Source organism: Melanostigma gelatinosum, assembly GCF_949748355.1.
Source record: "Melanostigma gelatinosum genome assembly, chromosome: 10".
In the NCBI taxonomy this organism is placed as follows: Eukaryota; Metazoa; Chordata; class Actinopteri; order Perciformes; family Zoarcidae; genus Melanostigma; species Melanostigma gelatinosum.
Genome location: NC_136643.1, coordinates 18317528 through 18339797, shown reverse-complemented (window position 1 = coordinate 18339797; position 22270 = coordinate 18317528). Strand labels below are relative to the sequence as shown.

At 42.3% G+C, this 22270-nt stretch overlaps 1 protein-coding gene across 1 annotated transcript; it reads right to left on the bottom strand.

Moving 5' to 3' along the window:
- Positions 1-4438: 4438 nt before the first annotated feature.
- On the bottom strand, positions 4439-9226 carry LOC306782917 (indian hedgehog B protein-like; the record flags this gene model as incomplete). Its single annotated transcript, XM_079276409.1, has 4 exons — positions 4439-5169; positions 7022-7125; positions 7428-7585; positions 8921-9226. The coding sequence occupies 4 exons, from the start codon at positions 9224-9226 to the stop codon at positions 4439-4441; spliced, it is 1299 nt and encodes a 432-aa protein (XP_079132535.1).
- Between the last annotated feature and the right edge of the window lie 13044 nt (positions 9227-22270).

Here is a 22270-nt window from a genome sequence, read left to right as displayed (position 1 = left end):
TCCTTGTAAACTCTGCCAAGGCACATTTCACCATTATTACAAAGAAAATCAGTTTTGAGACATGCTTTTGTTCATCTATTTAGTAAACGCAGGCTGACAGGAAAGAGTCCTCAGTTTGTTTAGATACAGTCACCCAGTAGACTAACACACTGAAAGAGTAAAACCAACTCCTAGCTGGCAACTTCCCCCCCCCGGTCAAACTGAGAGGCGACCTTTGAACACATGCGGTACATCAGCACCTAATCAGCCAGACAGCATATAAACAGTGAGGATTAAGTAAACAAAACAAAATTAGCAATCTCATCAACAACTGGCCACTCACTTGTGTTGCTGAGGCAGATCGCCATCTTCTCATGTTCAAGTGGATTTTTGAAACAAATCTCTATTTTTGTCAACAGTTTTCTTTTAGCCACATGTGTAGCCATCAAGTGTCATTGTTTTCCTCGGGCATGCAGGTTTCCTCACCTGTGCCCGTTTGCTTATTTGGTGGCTGGGTGGCTTGCTGGAGTGTGTCAGTAAAGCTCAAGCAGTTTTGGTGCCGGTATTTGCTAGTCACCGATCCACAATCACTCGAATTACTGACCCCTATGCCTGTTGGACTCATCCAGACCATCTTTGATTTCTACTTGTATTACCTACTTGTGAAACATTGAAACATGGGCCTCTAGATGTTGTATTGGTTTAGGTTCAAAAGTGGTATAATAGCATGAACCTCTTGTTAAAAATCCAAATAAATGCACATGCATTTAACTGGTCATCTGACACCAACCAAGTTAAAGACAGCAGGAATTCAACATAGAAATGCTTTAAAAATCCAAACAGAGATACTGATCAGAGTCCTATAGAGCAGAAAAACACTAGACTGTCTTCTTCTTCGACAGTCGTTTTTTTATTTTATTCCTTGTTGTTTATATTTGTGTGAAGTTGTGTGGAGTGGGCATGTAAAAAAATATTTTCATGGGATTTTTCTTTTTCTTTTTTTTCACAAGGAATTCAAAATATGCATACTACAATGAGACGCTGCTACTGGTCGTCTAATAGTTAGGCAGATATGGTTACACCTTAATGCTAATCAAATATATAATAACTGAGCCAGCCTCATTAGTTTTTGAAAATTGTGCCGAAAACAATTCCTTCCGTTTGCATAGAGAAGACTAAACTCAAATGCAGATGATTCAGAATATGCACCAGAGCAACTTCTTTTATTTTTGTATGCTGCCAAGCAATGATTACATATAGCCTAATGTAACTATGTCAACATAATTGCCAACTTCCTGTAGGATGTTATGGAGTGTTTTGTACTTCTGTCAGGTTCACTGCTCTCAACATAGCCGCTTAGTGTAGGTCATTCAAACTATCTTACATTCATTCAGTCATTGACTCAGAAGATTGACATTTCTCATGATGTTATTAACATGTAATAAGAGTGTGTGAAAATGGTCGTGTGCGATTGTATGTGTGCGTGTTTACGGGTTGTTGGGAAACATAAATTCTTTATCTATAGGCAACTGTTATTGGACGATATCACCACCACCTAGGATGAGGTCGTTTGTTTTACAGGAAGTTTTTTCTGACTGGACAAAGACAACAAACATATTTGGGTCTTTTCCCACTGGCTGGTATTATGGTTCCAGGTGTTATTGTGCATTTGTTGTGTATACGTGTAATTTTGCCAAGCTGTGATGACAGATACATATTCTATAAAGACATTCATATCTGTATGTGAGTTACTGTGAGCATGCTGACTTCCCATGTGCCGTTGTGTGAACACCCTTAATTTAAGACGATGATACTTGGGTCACTTTTGAGGCAGCTGAAAGTTGTTGTTTTTTTATTTCTTGTTATTTATTTGTTCATCTTAGTAAGAGGTATGGTGGGCAGTTATGTATCAAATGTGTTTTTTCACCATTCCCTCTCAAATCTGTCCTGATTATGATTGCTGGTTTTCCATCAGCCTTGCCTCAAAATGTTGCCAGGGTATCGTGGTCCCAACAGGCCTAAACATGATTACATGGAGACGGGACACGTAGAGAAAAGCTTCACACCACCAGACTCAGGTGGACACATTATTAGAATGTTTTTCAGTATTTCAACCACTTGAGATGTGCATGAGTTCTTCATATAAAAAGCCTCCCATGTGACAACATCACCTGCACATTTCGAAAAACCAATCACTGTCGTATTCTCATTTTTAAACATGTGTAACTTGCCGAGTGCTTCACCTGAAGTCTGGTTTTGTGGGTATTTGTCCATTTGAATGATGACGTCTCCTGTAATGAGCTATAGGATACAACAAAAAGGTTTTTCCTGTACCTAACTGACCAATAATATTAAAGATTCTGTAGAATCTCCTTTCGCTTACTGATTAAGTGTCTTTTTCTATGTGCTGAAGTCTGTTCTGCAGATTTTGCTCTCTGGATGCAAATACTGAAGCATCCATCAGGGTGTGCTGTTTTCAAGGGCTAACACCATTCTGGAAAAGAAAGAAAGCATTCGGGCATCATAAGGAGGAGAGAGAGGAGCTGTTGCTGTGGGGACTGCTGTCCTTGGTACTGAAACCAACCAGCAGCCCACCCTTTGACCACAGCTATTCATCCTCAATTCACATTGTTCCAGCTGTTGAGATGCAACACTGGTCACTCCCAATTATGACTGTTTATGTGTCAACATGTAACAGATGATTATCAGCACTTGTTTGAAGCTGCTAGCCCTCAATGGTGTTTCTGAATAAAGACAGCCAGGGCCTCTCTATCAGAACGAGCAAGATGTAACTAAAAAGGGACTTTACTATAGAGTACACATCTAGCAGTGATTAGTAAGGAGCTGTTTCTAAATGCGTTGCAACCAAAAAAAAAACACACAGAGCAGTTGTGGTTTAAAAACAACAACTTTATGTTTCAAATACAAATTGTATGCTCAGATTTGCCGAAAAATAGTAATAGTTAACATTATTTTCTAAAAATAGATCTTTAAATAGTCTCTCCAACAATAGCTTAATATACATATGTGACACATGTTTTAGAAGGCATGTAGAATAATGCCTTGGAGTTCCTAGATAGCAAAGTTTGAGTCTTCATATTCAATAAGTGATGACTGGAAGAACACTTTGGGCAATATGAACAACAAAGATTCCTGCCAATCTAGGTCTTATGTCTTGGGTGAACGATTGAATACAACAAAAGACCATACGAAGGAGAGCTGTCAAGTATTCGAGATTAAAGACAGTTATTTGATATGATGCATAGCTGTTGCTTAATACAGTAGTTGAATACAGCCTGAGTGTTGTGTATACCTTTACTAGATACGACTGACCTGAAAATTGAAAACCTGAAACAATGAAAAACATGTCACAAAACAAACACCTTTTAAATAAAATGACTGATAAAAAAAAACACAAAGATGTATATATGAACCATATATCAGCTTAAGACAATCAAGATGACTGAAAGCGTGAGATTTACTTGGAAAACCACATTGACAGCGTGGCCATTATAACCCCATGCACCGATCTCATATCAGTACTTTAGTATACACACAGTGTCCATCATCATTCCCTGTCATAGTTATCCAACAAAGCCCCAGATGTGAAGCTATATTGCAACACCAGCAAATTGCAACATTGCATTCATTTAATACACAGAAAGTCATCCCTCATCGTCCAGTTAAATATTATTCTGTAAATAAATTCTAAAAAAACAGGCTCTATTAAAAAAAGAGGAAAGCATCAATGGATTTACTGCAGTGATGATTCTGACAGTAAAGTTAATTTGTTGTCTTCCTTTCCTTTTTTTTTTAACATTCCCTAACTGTATAAATACCTATGTACATAGAGCTTTAAATCACACCTTGTTCAGTCGTTTCCTTAATTTGTTCACCGTAACCTTTTCTCTGGAGCCTGATGCTCACAAAAGGTTTTCCTCAAATGTTTAAATTTCCTCCAACTATACCAGTAAGGCCCAGCGTGACGTTCACACATTACAGTGAATACAGTACAAAGGACTGATTCAACTTGATTATCTTCACTGCCTACTTTGACGATGATTCGATGAAAGCTTTTGTTTCGAATCGCATTCCCTGCTTTTGATCTCTGCGGTGCTCTGAGTGGAACATAAAAATATTGACATAGAAATTGAACATGGGAGATACTTACGTCTGTACTTTTGATAGTCTATTCTATCAGAACTGTCTTTGATCACCTTTCCAGTCCTCTAAATCTTCTGGAATGAATGAAATTGAAATCAGCAGACTAATCTTCCCAGTCTCTTCTCTTTGTCCCATGTGCTACAAAAAAAAGAGTTTGATGAAGTACAGAAAATACAGGCAAGTAGGGTGAAAACAAATTTTCACTATAAAATCAATTGTCTTTGGTGGTCCCTCAATCTGTGCTTAGGTGCTCCTGAATACAGGTAAGTCAGTGTGAAACATGTATCTGTGGCTCCTATCTATGTCCTTGCTCAGTCCCCCAGGGGTGGAAGTGTCCAGCGTCCAACAGCGTTTGCCCCAGCCTCTGTAGAAGCCAAGGGTACCAGTGCAGGCCGTCGGTCTGCGGTTCTGAAGGTCCCATAAGGCTGTAGAAGAACCTCAGTGGGGCCAGGACCCAGTGGGCCAAATGGTGATTGTCCACAGCAGCATAGCAGGAGGCCAGCACACCGTTCACCACTATGGACCCATGCTGAGTTAGTGGGGCATACAACCCAGTGCTCCCCTGTTCTTCTACAAAGGCCACAACTGAAAGTGATGCCTGTGACCCCACTTTCCCTTGTGATGTAAGCACACACTGTCCTGGCCGGACCTCACTGGCAAAAACTGTCCTCGGGCCTGCTTCCCACCTTTTGGAGCCCAAACGCGGATCTTCAGCCGTCTCTTTCCACTGTGGCTCACTCAGCCCACCCGTGCAGTCTGTGACAAAGATCAGGTGAGCGGCTGTGAGAGTAATATTAAGTCCTGTGTTGGTGCCAATGTTGTAGAAGATCTTTGTGACGTTGGGCTGGTAGTCCAGAAAAGATGAGACCGGGCTGTAGATAAGGGGGCCATGACCATCCGTCGTTGAGGAGGCCAAGACATGGTCGCCAGGGTGAAGATCACGCATCCGTTTGGAAGCCCCGCCCTTGAGGATAACCTGAGCATCGCCAGGGAAACAGCCACCGGTTTTGGCTGCCACAGAATGTTCTGGAGAGATGACAGCAAGAGAAATATGTTTGTTTTATTGAACAAAGTTTCGTTTTGATCCGTTTTTGTTTTTGCATTGTTTGTTTCGGTGGAGATGCAAAGACGAGGAGTCCCGACATAAAGAGAGAGGAATGTAGTTTGAACTTCTCTCAGGAGTAGAGCAACAGCAGCACTTTGACTTCAGATTGTTCTAGGTCATTGAGTAATCTATAAAACAGGCAAGACTTTGACACTGACTCAAGGACATCTTTATCTCAGTGGATCAGGGGGAGATTGTTAACGTATGTATATAATGTCACTCATGTTCAAACTTTGTCTTGCCTCTGCCTCTTTCCTTAATCTTAGAACTCATTCACATCTTCAGAGGAAAATGTTTTCAGCAGCAAATTAGGATTTCTAATCCCCATCCATTTGATTTTCTCAACTATATTAGTGATTTCTTTGAAAAACTCGACAGGTTTGTGTGGTCCTCTAAGCATTCTGCAATACTAAGGCCTGTCAATGGGAATCCATTGTAAAGTTACCAACATGAGTACTGTTTTTTCTGAGGTTCGTACAAACCTCAAAGTACAAAAGGGCAGCTCTCTTCTTGCTTTTTTGTTGTTACTGTGAAGTCCCCCCCCCCCCCCCCCCCCCATCAGTATGACACAAGCATGTCTGCCTCAGCTTTGTCGGAATATTCTCTGCCATTTAGGCTGTGCAAGATGCCCCAGGATGTAGGCCTGCGTTTGAGCTTGTTGGAGTATTTCTGAAGAAGGTGGCCCTTTAAGACGCAGTGAGACGAGGTGGCAAGAAGAGGTAGTCAGCACGAGCTAATGGATAACCAGCTGATTGTATCACCACAGTCAGAGCACGGCCGGGGGTCAGAGAAACGGGAAAGTACACAGACTCAGACCTGGGTCTAGATATTGTTTGGATTACAGCAGAGTATGTGTTTCAAACGGAGTCACATGCCCAGTCTCAATGGTTCCACACAAGGAAAGATCAGTTTCAAATAGGAAATGGAAATGCTTCACTATAAATGCATGTGTGTGTGGGGGGGGGGGGGGGGGGGGGGGAGGGCTGTCTTAAAGCAGTCTTAAGGCAGCCAAATATTTGTCCAAGGTGTGTGTGTCTGTAAGCCAGAGGGCTGCAGAGAAGGAGGGCTGTGACCGGGAGGTGATAAGACTTAGATAAGAGATCTGAGAGAAACCTACTGAAGGAAAAGCAACAGCAAAACAAAGGGAGAGTTAATCATCTCACAGCTTACTAACCTCAATGGACTGCTAGAATGTAGTTTGGCAGCAAATAACTGGTGGTACCAGACATGGGTAAATGGGTTTCTAAAATGTCTCAAAAGTTAGAATGGCTTGAGGTGGAATGCGGTCAAGTATTGTTTGCGTAAGGACTGTATCTGATTTGCAATAAAACTGGAAAAAATGAAACGCTTTATCATAGGAATGCAGGAAGGAGAGCCAGATGGGACTTTAAATATACAGTACAGAATATGTTATTCATTGCAAATTAAATATTAGCGATTGCACTTACTAATTAGAACACTGGCTCTATCTGCACATCATAGACCTTAATATTCTATGACCACAAACAACGATTACTTCCGATGTGATTGAGAAGGGAGACTGACTACAGCAAAGAACACAGGTGCACCTGCTTTGATTGGCTCCCAATAGGCCATACACACAAACACACACATAGACTGATGATAGCTGCATCAAGGTAAACCATTAGAATCACCAACAAAGGCATCAGCCTCATTAGTGGTAATGACAGCTAGCCGCAAAACACATGCAGATAATCACACACACACACACACACACACACACACACACTGTAGCTTAGAGCCATCTCTTACCTGACTTGACGCTACAATGAATGTGGGCTTTGGACTCATAGTAGACCCAGTCAAATCCAGCTTCTACGGCCAGCCGGGCCAACATGGCGTACTTATTTCTGTCCCTATAAAGAAAATGACAGATATGTATATTGTCAACTCCACATGTGATTCAATCAGAGCTTGACTGCGTACTTTTCCAAACATGCACACAAGACATATTATTCCACTGACATCATACATTTAGTTGTATAATGTAGTAGACTTAAAATATTGTAATTGCAGGAAGAATTTGACCAATTCGTTGACTCATTGCATTACTGATAAGTCAACTGACTGAGTGAGTGACTTGTGGATTGTCTTTACTGACTATAAGCCAACTTTAAGTCCGATATACACCACATGATGTGTTGTCTTGCATGCCCACCTGTCTGAGGAGGTGATGTCGAGAGCACGTCCTTCATAGTGCAGCGAGTCCTCCGAATGATGGCCATCCTCATCCCAGCCCTCGGTCACTCTCAGCTTGACACCCGGCCACATGTTCATCACTGAGATGGCCAGAGAGTTTAACTTGTCTTTGCAACGCTAAGAGAGAGAGAGGTACAGGGAGGAGAAAGGAAGGCAGGCGTTAAAAACAAACACTACAAATACAAAATAAAGTTGTCCTAATAATGCTGAGTGAGCAGCTGGAGGTAGAGGAAGACCAAATGAAGAGAAGAAAAGAGGGACGTTGTGGGAATTGGGTGTGATGAATATGAGGCATGTTTGCAGATACCCAAGTTCAGAGAAAACAAGAATCATATACAATGTGGACAGTGTGTTTGTGGGTGTGTGTCTGGTTGCGCAGATAGTCGGAGACATCAGTGTCATCATGTTCAGGTGGGGACAGGGAAGGTGGAACAATGAGAGAAAGAACGTAGCCCAGAGAGGGAGTGAATAAAAGGCAAACGACATGCCCATCAGAAGTGATGAGGGCATACCTCTTCACCAACACACACTCAAAACATACACAAAGAAATGTGAACAATGACTCTCTACTACAATTGTGTCAGGGGAATTTTGTCAGGTCAAAGTACACACAACTATCCAGGTGTGCTTGCTTGGGCTGATTTCGCAGTTTTTCCAGTTACTTGCATAAAAGGCTTGAGGTCAAGATGCCTCTCAGATCTGGAGATCCATTTTCTCAAATGTAATGAATCTAATTTGAAGCAGTGAGTTGTCAATGCGGTCAATATTAATATCCATCACTGCATGAACTGATTAATCAGTCAGGTAATCAATTGCAGCTAGATGATGGTATTTGTTTTGCATTTCACCGAATTTCCAAAAACAGCAGAGATTTGGCAGGCTGCGCGTAAAGTAGTCACTGCTAGTTTTCACAATTGCATATAGGTGAGAGGTGCCTTTGTGGGTCAAATAAACATTACAATTGATATGAGACAAAGAGGACTACAGCCTATTGGTTGGTAGATATATCCTGCATAGACGTTGGTTTGATGCTAAAATGAGCCTGAAAACTGCGAGCTTTCAGATTAAACAAACTAAACCAGGCTTACCCGCAGGTAAGAATGTGCAGTAGCAAAATCCAGAGGTGAAACGAAGGGTCGAGTCAATGAAATCAATCATTTTGGTTTAAACATTCAACAGACAGCAAACACTCAGCAGACAATTGGATGCAACAGGGTAGCTAATCTAGTCTGAAGTTATTCAGTTCACTCAACTGGCCTGTGGGTTGGGTCTGCTGCAGTCTCTAGATTTAATCAAATCAAACATTGTAAATCCAGTCCTATTAACATAACTAATGCCAGGTGTCAAGCAGCAGCACGAAGAACAATGGTTCATATTTGCGCATAACCCTAACCCTAACCCCTGTGCAAGATGTTTTGCATCCATACCCCCCCATTCATCCCCGCTCCTTACCTGGGTCATGAGCCGGTCCGCGCCCGTGTCCTCCTCATCTTTGAAGATGATATCTGTGTTGTAGTTCGGTGTCAGTTCTTTAAAGCGCTCGGAGTTGCGCGTTATTTTGCCCTCGGGTCTCCCGCTGGCCCCCAGGGTCTTCTCGGCGACGTTGGGGCTGAATTGCTTGTAAGCGAGCGGGATGAGCTTCTTCGGGAGCCGCCTCTTGCCGTACCCCCTCCCCGGCCCGCAGCCCTCCGAGGCAGGTGCGAGGAGGAGGACCATGGCACACAGAGAGGCGGTGAGAAGGAGGAAGGAGACCCGCATCGCCCCGGGGGGGTGGGAGGGAGGACTCTCCCGGGGGACAGAGGTGTCTTCAGTACCTCTGCGGCTCAGTTCCCGACTCCATCGTCCGTGACAGTCGCGATATCACGTCCGAAAAATTCGGAGAAAAGAAGCTCACCGCGGAAGCTCCGGGCACCATGAGGACACCAAAAAGTTTTTAGCAGCTCCAAAAAAAACAACAAAATGGACCCAAATTGAGAAACGTCGCTCCCCCCGCCTTGCAGAATCAACAGTAAGTGTGTAGGCTGTAAAGTCCGTGTATTTAAACAAACAGGTTCAAAGTCGATTTGGTGGGTGAGAGAGTTAAAGAGAGAGGGAGAGCGGTTACTGGTATCCAAGTTGCAGTGTTGTGGTGTCTCTCCCTCTCGTTCTTTTGCTCTGGGAAACTGTCACAACATCGGCCACGTTCGCCCGCGCTGTATGGTTGGTGCCCTCTCTCTGGATTGAACGCTTCTCCTCTCCATATGCGTCCGGCGTGCAACAAGCTGCAGCTTTCCAGTTGAATTGAAGGGATTTGAGTGATCCAAAACGATCTGTTGCCACTTCAGACCGCACCCTGCCAGTCCTGCCCTCCTCTCTCCTCTCTCCTCTCTCCTCTCTCCCTCTGTCCCTGCTCTGCCACCCACCCCGCCCCTCCTGGGCACAGGGCGCACTGGAGAGTCCTGTCCACATTGTGCCGGGAGGCAGGCGAGCATGCAGCAAACATAAGCTTTGCCCTTTTATTGCTGCCGCTTCATTTCCAGTCGTTGTCTTTGTCTGTCTGTGCCCTTGACAACTATTTTAGTTTTACTGTAAACAACAGGCAACCACAATCAATTAATTAAATCAATTTCCTGGATTATGCAGCGACTGATGTTTGTTTTTTCCCTCAGCTGCATTCAAATATCAAATAAGATCAAGCATCATCGGTCAACTGGCTGGTGCGTGTTTGGTTGACTGACTATTAATGGGGTGATTTCAGAGACAGACTATTGGATGTTTGGCATGTGGACTAGCTGAAGCATTACTTGGCTGCAAACTGACTGACTGGCAGGCACACAGATTGTTGACTTGCTGACTGACTGACTTCAGATTTATGAATGACTGGCTGTCAATTAGTCTAGACAATTAATCAACAAGATTCATAACTCCCCCCCCCCCAGTTTCCTTAGACAAATTACAGATTTAATTTTTATAACTTTTGGCTGGCTGGCTCCCTGGCTGCTGGACTGTGTGTGGCTGACAAACACACGCACACACGTGCACACGTGCACACGTGCACACACCAGCAAACCCAACCCTTCCAAATTAGCTCTTCAAATATTTGCCAGCAGAAAATCAGTGGTCTCACCCCTGTTTCTCAGGGCAGGCTCCTTTGAATGAACTGAACTGTAAGGCTGAGGGTTTCCACAATTTATGTTTTATTATTTGTGAGTGTAAATACCATAAAGTATTTCTGCTGCACCACGGCTTTTCATGTCATTTGATGGAACAGAGGAAAGCAAAGAGAGGGATTCACACACAGTAAACAGCCATCTATAGCTGTGTTTACCTTTTAGCTGAAATAGAACATCAACTGTGACCTGTGTAAATTCATTAGAAGGCTCCTGGTATGGAGCATACAGCACCAGCCAGTTTAAAGAAATCAACATTTGTCATAGAGGTGTCAGTGTTAAACTTAATGTTTCCAGCTTTGTAAGATGTATGAAGTATCACCTCATAGTAGATGAGACCGTTTTCTCCGATACGAATACTTCTAAATTCGTAGAGAAGTGTCACAGAAGTCCCAATCCATGATTGGAGGACTTGGTCATCAACCATCCATTTGTGAAATCCTACAGCTAAAATGTTGCCGTGCAGGTCAGCGGGTGGCAGTGCCTCGGGTAGTAGAGCATGTAATCTATTACATTTTAACTTTTTAGAAAATATGCTTATTTGTTTTCTTGTCGAGAGTTCGATTAGAAGATCAATACCTCTATCATATCTGTCCAGTAAGTCTAGGGCTACAGCCGCCAGCGTGTTAGCTCATAGCACTAAGACTGGAAGTAGGGTAAATAGCTAGCCTTGCTCTGCAAACAAAATCTGCCAACCAGCACTTCTGAAGGTTACTAATTAACACTTTATATCTTAGTTGTTTAATCTGTACAAACACTGATTTGTTTAAAAGACAAGTTGCTGTTTTTCATGAGACTTGGTGCCGGACTATTCCTCCAGGAAGTCACTGCTCATAGGCAAGAAATAGTCCAGCACATGCCCCCATTTTTACACTGGTAGGTGGATTTGGTTACCTTCAGACAAAGCCAGGCTCGCTGTTTCCATTTGTTTCTGGTCTTTATGCTAAGCTAAGCTAACCAGCTGCTTGCAGTAGATTTATAATTACTGTATAGACATGAGAGTGACATTGATCTTCTGATTTAACTCGGCAGAAAGAGATTAAGCAAAATTTAAAAAAAATATTCTGTTTATTCTGAGACAATGGTTCGACCTCTACTCCTGCCTGTTTACAAAAAATGTTCTTGAGCAAGACACTGAACCCCAAACTGCCACCAATGAGCAGACTCATGCCTTGGCAAGTGGACGTTGGTATATGTTCGGCATTGTAAGCATGGAGTATGTCAATGCTGCAACTTGCACACGTGTACAAACGTTTGTCCGTGTGCATGCGTGAGCAGAAATCCATATGCAAATTTGTGTGTGTATGCATTTTGCACAAGCACATGTTTTCCTGTAACTATCAACATTTTGTGGCTGTGCATGAGTGCGTGTGTGTGTGTCTCATCCTTCCTTTGAAGATCATAAATACGGGCGTGGCTCCAAGCAGGCCCCGCTGCCGATTCAGCGCGGCTGTCGACAATGCTTCAGAAGTGGTCACATTCTCCCATCCATCCATCCAACCCTCCCTTCATCCATCCGTCTTTCAGTTCCTCTTTGCCTCAAGAAAGGACGACATGGCCTTTCAAGCAGACAACAGTCTGATCAGACCAAAACCAGTGTGAGCCCGACACCCCACACCTCCCAAAATCCTCTTTCTCTGTAAGTATTCATCAACCTTTCATGTTCTTACACTATTTCTCTTAGCCTATTTCTGCATCACTGCAATAGGTCACATACTGTAAGGTATGAGCTCAAACACACACACAGAGGCTCACACACACAAAAACACACAAATCCAGGCATGTGTGCGCAGTACACACTCACATGCTAACAGATACACACACACATACACCAAGCCAACCGAGCATCAGGCCCTCGCTCATTGATGTTTGTTAAAGTTATTAATTTTCTCTGTGAAATAAGAGGCCACGGTGGCATGACAGAGGGAGATGGGTGCCAGCCCCAGAATCTCTCTGCTTTCATCTACCGGCACTTGGGCTCTATGAGTCCACTGCTAAGGGCCTTTACATGGGCATCGGGGTTACCCACGCATACCCGGGGCCCTAACCAACAAAGGCTGAATGGGGCATAAAGAGGAAGACAGATGAAAGGAAATGCTAAGGAAAAGATGAAGAGAGCATGTGAAAAAGGATGATACAGAGAATCATAGAGATAATGAGAGAGGGTGAGAAAATTGTACAAAGGGGTTGAGGAGAATATCTCGGGAAATGAGGGTGCAAGATGTGAATTGAGGAGTTGATAAAAGAAAGAGAAATATGGGAGAAGGGTTGAATGAGTACGAGTGAATACATGGGACATTAGCTGGTAAACAAGTGAGTTTTGGTTGTTTTGCAGTCAGTGGAAGCTAGCGTGTTTGTGGCTTGTGGTGATACACTGAAATGGGGGTTAAAGGACATTATGCTGAAGGTAACAACAGCTGGTGGCTGAAACCACCATCCCTCTTCCTCCTTCTCCTCCTCCTCCTTCTGTCCCTCCACACACTCCAGCGTCTAACCCCAGACCACAATAAACACCTTACACACGGTTTTAATCGGCTTCTAAGCATCAGAGTGGTTCTCTCTGAAATGTTGTACGCCTTAATCTTCCAAGACAAGGAGATACAACTTCCTGGATGTGCATGCGCTTAACTGTAGCCTTCACACATTTCGACATACATTTTTGGCAGGGAGGGCCACTTGGCCAGTGCGAGCAGTTTAGGAGCTAAGCTGGAGCTAACGCAGCAGCCAGGGAAAACCACAATGACCAAAACTGTCTATCAATGGTTGAGAGTGCCACTGATACTGGTCTTACTTAAAGCCAGTTCACTGCAGCGTTTTTGTCCCGAAAGCAGAGAGAAGGAAAATAAAAGCAGGGGGATATAAAAGTGGAGCACAGGCTAAATGTGTCTTGGAGTTAGCGGGCTAGGCTAGCCACCGCATGGCTAAAGCAAACAAAGAGCTGCCCAGGGCCTGAAGTACGCTATGCTCTGACACTAAACACATATGAGCGGAGAGACGGAAGCACACACACACTGTATAAGAATATACAAGCATGCAGGTAGCCAGAGCTGTAGGTTGTCAAACAAATACAGTGTAGAATAACATGTGCAACATTCAGTTGTAAAATTGCATTATTACAAGTAAACAGTCTTATAACACACACACACACACACACACACACACACACACACTTAATTGTGCACAAGCACACTGGTTCTTAGACTACTTATCTCATTCATATAATGTAAAAAGAATGGAATACAACAGGAAAAATATCAGTTTTCATCAGTTGTCTTCCTAATATGACTATTGGAAACTATTCAGGTCTTTAGTTATGACAAATACACTGATTTGAAAAGAAAACAAGAGAGGAGACATTTTTTTTGCTAACCACGATTAAGCTGACACCAATATAACAGCCCAAATGCAGCTGCAACGGAGAGAGTCATTGAATGTCCTCATAATTGCACTTTTGGCATAATTATTAATTACACGTGGATCGTTTTTCAAAAGGTCCTTTAAAATAATATTCTTGAAATAAGACTTGAGGGCTGAGTGAGACTTATGATCAAAAGATTGAAGACTTGCTTGAAGATTGTTGACAAAGACTTGAGTCAAATGTGTATGAAGTGTCCTAATAACAACGTCCAGTAGCTGGGTAGTGCCAACAATAATGCAGTGAGTGCTCCTGCTGTACTCTCGATGTCAAATGAGGGATATTTCCTCCTCCCTCTCTCCATCCCTCTCTCTCTCTCTCCTGAGTGTGTGCCACATCTGTGGACTCTGTGGTGATGTTTCTCCGCTCAGAATGGATTCACCAGCTCAAAAACGTCCTTATTATATTTATATTTTACTACACCACTGGAAAACCATGCCAGCTGGGCTGCAGAACTTTGGGCAAAAAGAGGGAGCGAAAGCAGAAAGGGAGGAGGGCAAGTGACAAAGAAAGAGAGTGAGAGGGAGGAATGAAAGATGGAGAAAAACATAGAGAGGCAAACAACAAGCAGACATGCTATACAGACATGCTAACCGAAATCAGAAAAACAACAGTGACCCCTGATGAGTGGAGCTGGAGGAAGGACAGGGGGACACTGTCAGAACGCATGGAGATACAGAGAGGAAGAGTTGATGAGAGATGAGGAAGAGAGAAAGTCCACAGATGAGCGAGGAGGAGGTCAGGGGAGGGTACGATTTGGTTGAATTGTAAAAAGAGATGCTTTAGTAATCAGAAAATGACTTCGCTGTTTCTCCCCTCCTCCTTTATTCTTTATGAAGTCCAAGCCAAATCTCTGAGTTCCTATCATATGTTGACAACTGCATTCAGCCTCCAAAGGACCAAGAGCCAAGACTGTATGCAGGGCTACAGTAGAAGAAGAAATGAGGCAGTAAGTCTCCTGTCCTGACTGCAGTTGGGAGTTTATCCCATTACTATGGGGCCTGTACAAACAAGAACTTCAATCAAGATGAGCACTAGAGGGTCCTCCTAGACTTCATGTATCCTGGAGACCTGGGCTTAGTATGCTGATAGTATGCTGATAGTGATGGAGATCTCTTCCCTTGAAGAAACACATACCGAGTCCTAAGATGTTTACAAGGCAAGCAGTAACGCACGCCTTCAACTGAATGTGATGATGGACTGATAAGAATAGCTGTGTGTCATCAGCATAGCACTGGAAGGAGTAGCCATGCAAGTGTATGACAGAACAGAGGTGTTTTTGTGTAGAGGGAGAAGATGAGGGGGGCCAGCTGCATGTTTCAGACATTCAGACATGTCAGACTTTTCTATGTTCCCTGGTAAGAGCACCCATAAGAGGCCTGAGACATCCAAGCTAACCAACACCACCTGGATCAAGAACCCAGAATCTGAATGGTGATGGTCAGGATTTATTAGTGACACTTCATATCTGTAAATGTATGTTTGCTGGTTCAAATGACATGGTCAAAGACCATCCAATGGATAACAAGCCTCCAGATAGATATATTTTAACATCTGCTGCAATCAACATGTTATTCTGGGGAGAAAACACATCTGCCGTGGTTTCCTTTGAAAAAACATGAAAGTTTTGTTCTGTTTGCAACTCGTATTACAGTCTACAACTGAAAAAGATATGGCAAAGGGGTTTACTTAGCAATACAAATGCATACATAGTGTAATAGGCTAGTCTAATCTAAATCCAGCCCAAAGAACTACGATTATTTAGCAAATTTAGCAATATAACTAAAACTAAATCTTTCCACAACACTTGTTGCATAGAAGGTATTTATAGGAGAAATTTAAATCAGACTCAGGTTCCCATGAGGCAAATAGTTACCAGAGTGGAACAGCTACTACTGAGGAAGGAAATTGGGACATTGGAACAATTTTATTGAACAAACAGCATGGTTAATTGAGATTGTTATCGAAAGGAAGTGATACTGGCTACTCCCATAATACTTACATAATAACTGAACAGTTTCCAGTGTTGACAATCAGCAACTCTTTTCAGAAACCATTGAATCACAAGACCCTTCTTTGTTATTTGAAGCAAGCACAACTGTAGAAAATGTGTTCAGTATTGAGCAACAAAAGTATGTGTCTCGGTGTCCACATAGACTAACATCTTGAGTCACCTGTTCATTTATAAAAGTCTGGGTGGAGCTGTGGCAAAATATTGTGTGTGGAACATATTTTCAAATCCTCATTCATAAATCAGACACATACTTGCAGAGCTTGTGTGCAGCTATAGCACTTACTAAAGTTCAACATGAGGAAGTGTTAAGAAAAAAGACCGAGGGGTAAAGACAGAGAGGATGTCAATGAAAGAAAAAAGAAGTGACAAAGACATGCAGAAGAACAAGAAAAAAGAGTGTGTGGCAGAATGAAGAGAATAAAGAATCAGCGTTGTGGAAAAGAGAGCAAAAAAGAAAGGAGATAAAGAAAGCAAGAAAGTGAATGAAGTAAGAGGGCGAGAAAGAGCAAAAGAGAGAGATGGATGGCTATGAAGACTGGTACTGATCAGTAGCTCTTTCTGTGATGCGGCTTCCAGCTTCCAGCCTACCGATTGGTCAGCTGCCTAACTCGGAACATGCGTTCCCACAATCCCTCAGCACCACTTCAATCCCACCACACTGGTTCACCACTCTGCGGCTCAAAACAGTGCCTGCTGGCATGGGCAACATATCAATAAATTCATTACACATTTATACTTAAATATTTATACTGCTGCAGTGTGTTTTGCACAGAGATGGTATTTATAGTGTGTGTGTGTATGTGTTTGTGTGTGTCTATGTGTACTCGTATTTATAGCACGGTGTCACATCGTAGCTCTGTGCTGCGGTGAGACAGCTGTCTGGGGTGGGGGGGGGGCGTTGGCCGTTGAGCAGGGTGGGGGGGGGGGTTAGTAACAGAGAACAAGTGTAAAGATTGAGAAACAGGCATTCAACAGAGACGTAGATGAAGGAAGAAGAAATACAGTTGATGCACAGAGAAAGATGAGAAACAAGTAAATGGGAAAGTAAAAATTAGTATTGTTGCCATATTACCACAAAACAGTGGAAACGGGGAAAATAAATAAATATTATTTTATTGGTGGCACCACAACTCACCCAAAGACTCACTTATGCAAAGACAGAGAAATATTTATTCTGTGGAGAACAGAAACAAGGGAAATGACATGGTGTTTTATTGTCCAACTGTTTATTGAATGAAGACATTCCCATTCAGAGGCCCTTTTAGATGCTTCACTGTTGTCATTACGGTTACAGTGGTTTTCATGAAGTCCATTCAAAACAGTAGCAATAGACTACGTGCCATCTAGAACATGGCAATGAGGGTGAAAAGGCCACAGAGGCAGCAGCAAGACCTCTTGGAGCTGAAGAATAAGTGAATGAACACCCACTGAGCTGTTTACATACAATAACCACATAGATGCTTCTTTGTGTAGTATGTGCTGTACAGGTGGTTTTTCATAACTATACAATTAATGTTTGCAAAAGCCCCATCCAGCTTTTATACACAGTTACAGTTCTTCGAAGTTGGAACTCTGGTTATGAAATCTTAGTACTTTTCTGCACTGACTAAACTGTGTCACTAGCACAGAGTAGTAGTTTTTCATGAATTCCTGGAAGTTTTTAACAAATCAGAAGTTACATTAAGTCCCACAGCTCCAAAAGCCTGAATCCACGGATGGGGCAATGATTGTGTATTTAAAGTATTATATAAAAAATGAAGGGGTTCTTACTTAAACTCAGCTTGAAAAGTCCCTTGTGCTTTTCCATATCCACATCACTTTAGATTTCGACATCAATAACTCCCTTCACACCTCATTTCACCTTAAACTTCAGCTTGACAACAACTGACACAAGAAGGACACAACTTGAGTGTGAAAGTTGCCTGATCCAAGCAGACTGAACATATAAAGCTTTAACATACGATCACAACTTGTTGTTGCTCTGCTAACCCAGGCCACTTCCTTAAAGGATGTCTCTAAAGGTGTCACTTTGACCAAACTCTTCATCTGTGCTTCAAAGGAAGCTGTAGCTGAATTTATGAATGAAATTGCTGATGGGAGACTATTGGCGTTAGCTGGATATGTTGACTTGTTAACTGTGCATATGCTGCATGTTTACTCAGTGAGCCAGCGGTAAAGCAGTGGAACATACATGACCTGTGTGTATATTTACAAGTGTGTGTGTGTGTGTGTGTAAAGGTGCTGAAAACCTCTGATGTATTTCCCTCATTTATTCATGTGTATCTGTAGAATACAGAAGACAGTGTTATTCTCAGATTTCCCTTTCCCCATGGGCTTTAGCAAGGACACCTCATGAACTTTAAATATTTTTCCAAGGTCACTCATTATCTTCTGTCTCAGTGTGCCTTCATAAATATTTGTGTGAAATGTGTGTGTTGTATGTCGGCGTGGAGTTCATACACTGTGAGTACTGCTGCCCCTGTTTAAAAACATGTCTGTGCCTCACTGAAAATAACACCCCGGCCAAAAACGTCTTCATTTGACTTCATTCACCATCAACAGCCTCATTTTACCTGACCATAATTATTCCTCAACCAGCCTCCATTCCGCAGCAACATCTGCACTCCGTTTGCATCAAGCAGCACAGCATTAAGATTACATTGTCAACAAAATATCCAGCTTGGAATTAATTAACACATTTATATCATATGAGATTTGTATCAGGCTGCTACTTGGAAATAGATAGATTTACTTGTATTTCAATGTCACTTTATGTAGAAAACAAAACTGAGTTTATTGCAGCATCAATATAGCATAGTTCTAAGAACCTTTGGGAACTTTTGGTCCAATTTTTGTCTGATCAGACAAAGTACAGTCACAGCAGTATAATGGGCGCAGCCAAACACGGCAGTGGCCAAAGAGGGGAGAAATAAATTAGCATAGCCGCTGCAGCGAACCGAAAAGCCATAGTGCATGGTCAGTAACATGAACTTTTAACGTTTCACAGTTTCAATTAAAAGATAAACATCCTCCTGATGTCGCTTGCAAAGATAACAAATTATATTCCTTTTGTCATATTTTTAATTAAGTCATTACTACTTCCTTTCCAAAGTTGTAAATCAGTCATACGGCATAAATCACGCAATAGCATGCATGTAATGCATATCATTTAGTTCAAAGATCGATGCAATGCATCTTTAAGACTCACTTAAGATTTGTGAATGCATTGGCTCAGGTCAGCACACTGACCTGGATGACAGGGCAGCAGTTTTTAGATGTGTGAGAGAAAACAGAGTGAGATGATGTGAGAGTGAGAGAGGTTAAACCAGAGACAGAAACAGGAAGAGAGAGACGGACAGACCGAGAAATTAGGGGGCTCTACTGACCAGAAACTGCTCTGACTCAGACAAAGTCAACATCTTTGCTGACATCACTGACCATCAGCTCCATCATTTCAACTTTAAATGCTTTGATGGCCCAAACAACCTTCATTTGTCTCAACCCACAAGGGTTTTTACTGCTGCCAGTGAGACAGGGGTAGCCCTGTAGCCCTGTAAAAAACACAGCAGGTTTATGCTACAACCAAACATATTCAAAGTTTGGTATCTCTAAAAGATGGACGGACAGACGGGGGGGGGGGGGGGGGGAACTGTAGCTAAATCTGCCTCCTTGGAAAGTGGTGTTCTGAATAAGAGGACTGTAGTGTGAGATGAGAGAGGTAGACAACTGACCGCAGGCGTCCTGCAGGCACCAGTCAAATATACACTAACTTAATTAACACTTGTGAAAACCCCTTAACAAGGCTAACAATTATTCATGATAGGCTTCAAATATAATGTAACGCGACATGTGGAAGGATGCATGGGTCTATGGATGTCCCAATACATGTCATTTCTGCTAGCAGTTGGTAGAAAAAACATGGACAGTTGGAGGCAAGTTAGGTCATACCACAGTGGGGGTGCATTTTATCAATTAAACAGGAAAGTCATTTTAATTGACAGATGCTGAGAATTTGGTGATGATGAGTTACAAAAAGTCAAAATAGAGTAGTAGACTGTTACAATCAAGAAACAGTTATATTTGATCTCTCATAACACCTCACTCAGTAGCGAACTATCTGTACATATAGAACAATAATTCGTCATTTATTCGATTTTAATGATATTCCCTCTTTCATCCCAACACGTGATACAAGGATGATGAGGAAGAAGGAGTTTGGGGTTTAAGGTTGTGGTTGTCTGAGGAGGGGGGAAGACAGGCGAGGGGGAAAGGGGTCGGGGTTTCAAATCAGCAGCTTCTAATCCTGACACGCTGCCTCTGCCAATTATAAGGGCTTTAAACACAACCGGTGGGAGGAAAAAACATGACCAGGGAGACCAGACTAGCGCCGGGGCGTATTTAGCAACATACAGGCAGACTGTAATTACATATATGGCCAACAGAGAGATTTAATGACTTTTTCCTCCTTCTACTGATTGACAAGGCAGAAGGGTGGAGGGGGGTTGGGGTGGATACGGCAATAGCGTCAGTGTTTAATTTATAACAGAAAGGGTACATTTGGGGATTTTTGTTAAACAGGGTTCATTCAATTTGACATAAATGCATTTACTGTATGTGATCAATCTGCCCGAGAGGATTAAAAGGCATTAGTTGTGAATTGTGAATAATTTGTTTTTCAAATTTCACAGAGACGTAATAGAAATATAGTGAGGTGTAGGTATTCAGAGACACATGTTTGTGTTGTTTTTGTTTTGGCTCTGTTTTCTAGCAGAGTATACTTGAAATTAAATAACGATAAATGATTTGATAGCTTGCGCATAAAAGTTAATTCTTGAAATTGGGAACAGCATGCGCAATCCTAACTAAAAGGTCAGCTTACTGTCTTTGTTCTGATCTTTCAACCGCATCCCCCAGTTTTCGTCATCGGAGCAAGCTCCATCAGGATATCGAGCTGGCATTCTGGTATTTGGTCATTCACCAAACTATTGGAAAAATTTAACTTTTTACCAGAGGATGATGAAAGGTCTGGGGATCACCAAAGTTATTACAGTTCATCCTAAGCACAATATGAATGTCTGTGGCGCATTGCATGGCAATTCATCCTGTAGTACATGTTGAGATAGGAATGCATTCAACATATTAGCAGCCCAGCTATAGACACACTAAAAATGAAAATAAAAACTAAGGGACCTTCAACTGTAGATCATGTATTCCCTGAAGGTGTGAGATTGAATGTCTCTGTATTAGACCTGATAGATGCCAGGTTGTGCTTAACCTCAGTCTGTGTCTCTCAAGTTTTAGCGTTACATTCAAGTCATGCACAGTAGAGGTCATCAGTTTCAAAGAAAGATAATAACGCGTCAATCTAAGCATGCAGTTGACTGTCGAATTACAAACACTCACAGCTGTTCTGAAGCAACTTCCAGAATTCTCAAAGATGGAGAACTATTCCGTCCACGGCCCAATAAAAGCGATTGTTAACTCTATTTCCTATCGAGGTAACGGACCGGCTGCCATGTTCGTTTGGAATGTTTGGAAAATTTGGAGTCTCAAATTGAAAACAGCTCAAAAATCGTATTGACATGTCTACGGCATATCAACAGTGTGTGTTTCTCAGAGGGATCTGACAAAAAACTAATTGCACTTGGTTTGAAACAACCTTCCCTATATATACCAAAAATCCTGAAAGTATACGATATCCCTACTTTTTCTGGTACAAATGGGGTCTGAAATCAACATTTTCTCTTCGTCTAGTTGAGACCCACAGAAACATGATGTTTTCATATGCTGTTTGTAGATAGCGTGCTGCTCTTGTTTACGCCCTTGCGAGCATCTTACATCATTACAACCGCAGCAACATAATAATAGCGTGTACTACAGACACACACAAACAGACATACACACACACACACACACACACACACACACACACACACCTCATCCCATCCTTTCATCACGAACCGCATTCACACTTCCAGTAAAACCCTGGCTTCTTAAACGATGGGACGGAACCCACGATGGGTCGCAGCCCTACTTCCGGTGGGTTGCCACATGATAAAGAGCCCTCATATCGTTTAATGAGACTGCATCGCAGGCTATATTTCTTCTTTTGGTTTTAAAGGATGTGAACGGAACTGCTGTAAACATCCTTTTTTTTCTTGGTGATAGATCTCCCCAACCCCTCATCTTTTCCCCATACATCAAAAAGTTCCAGTCTCCAATTT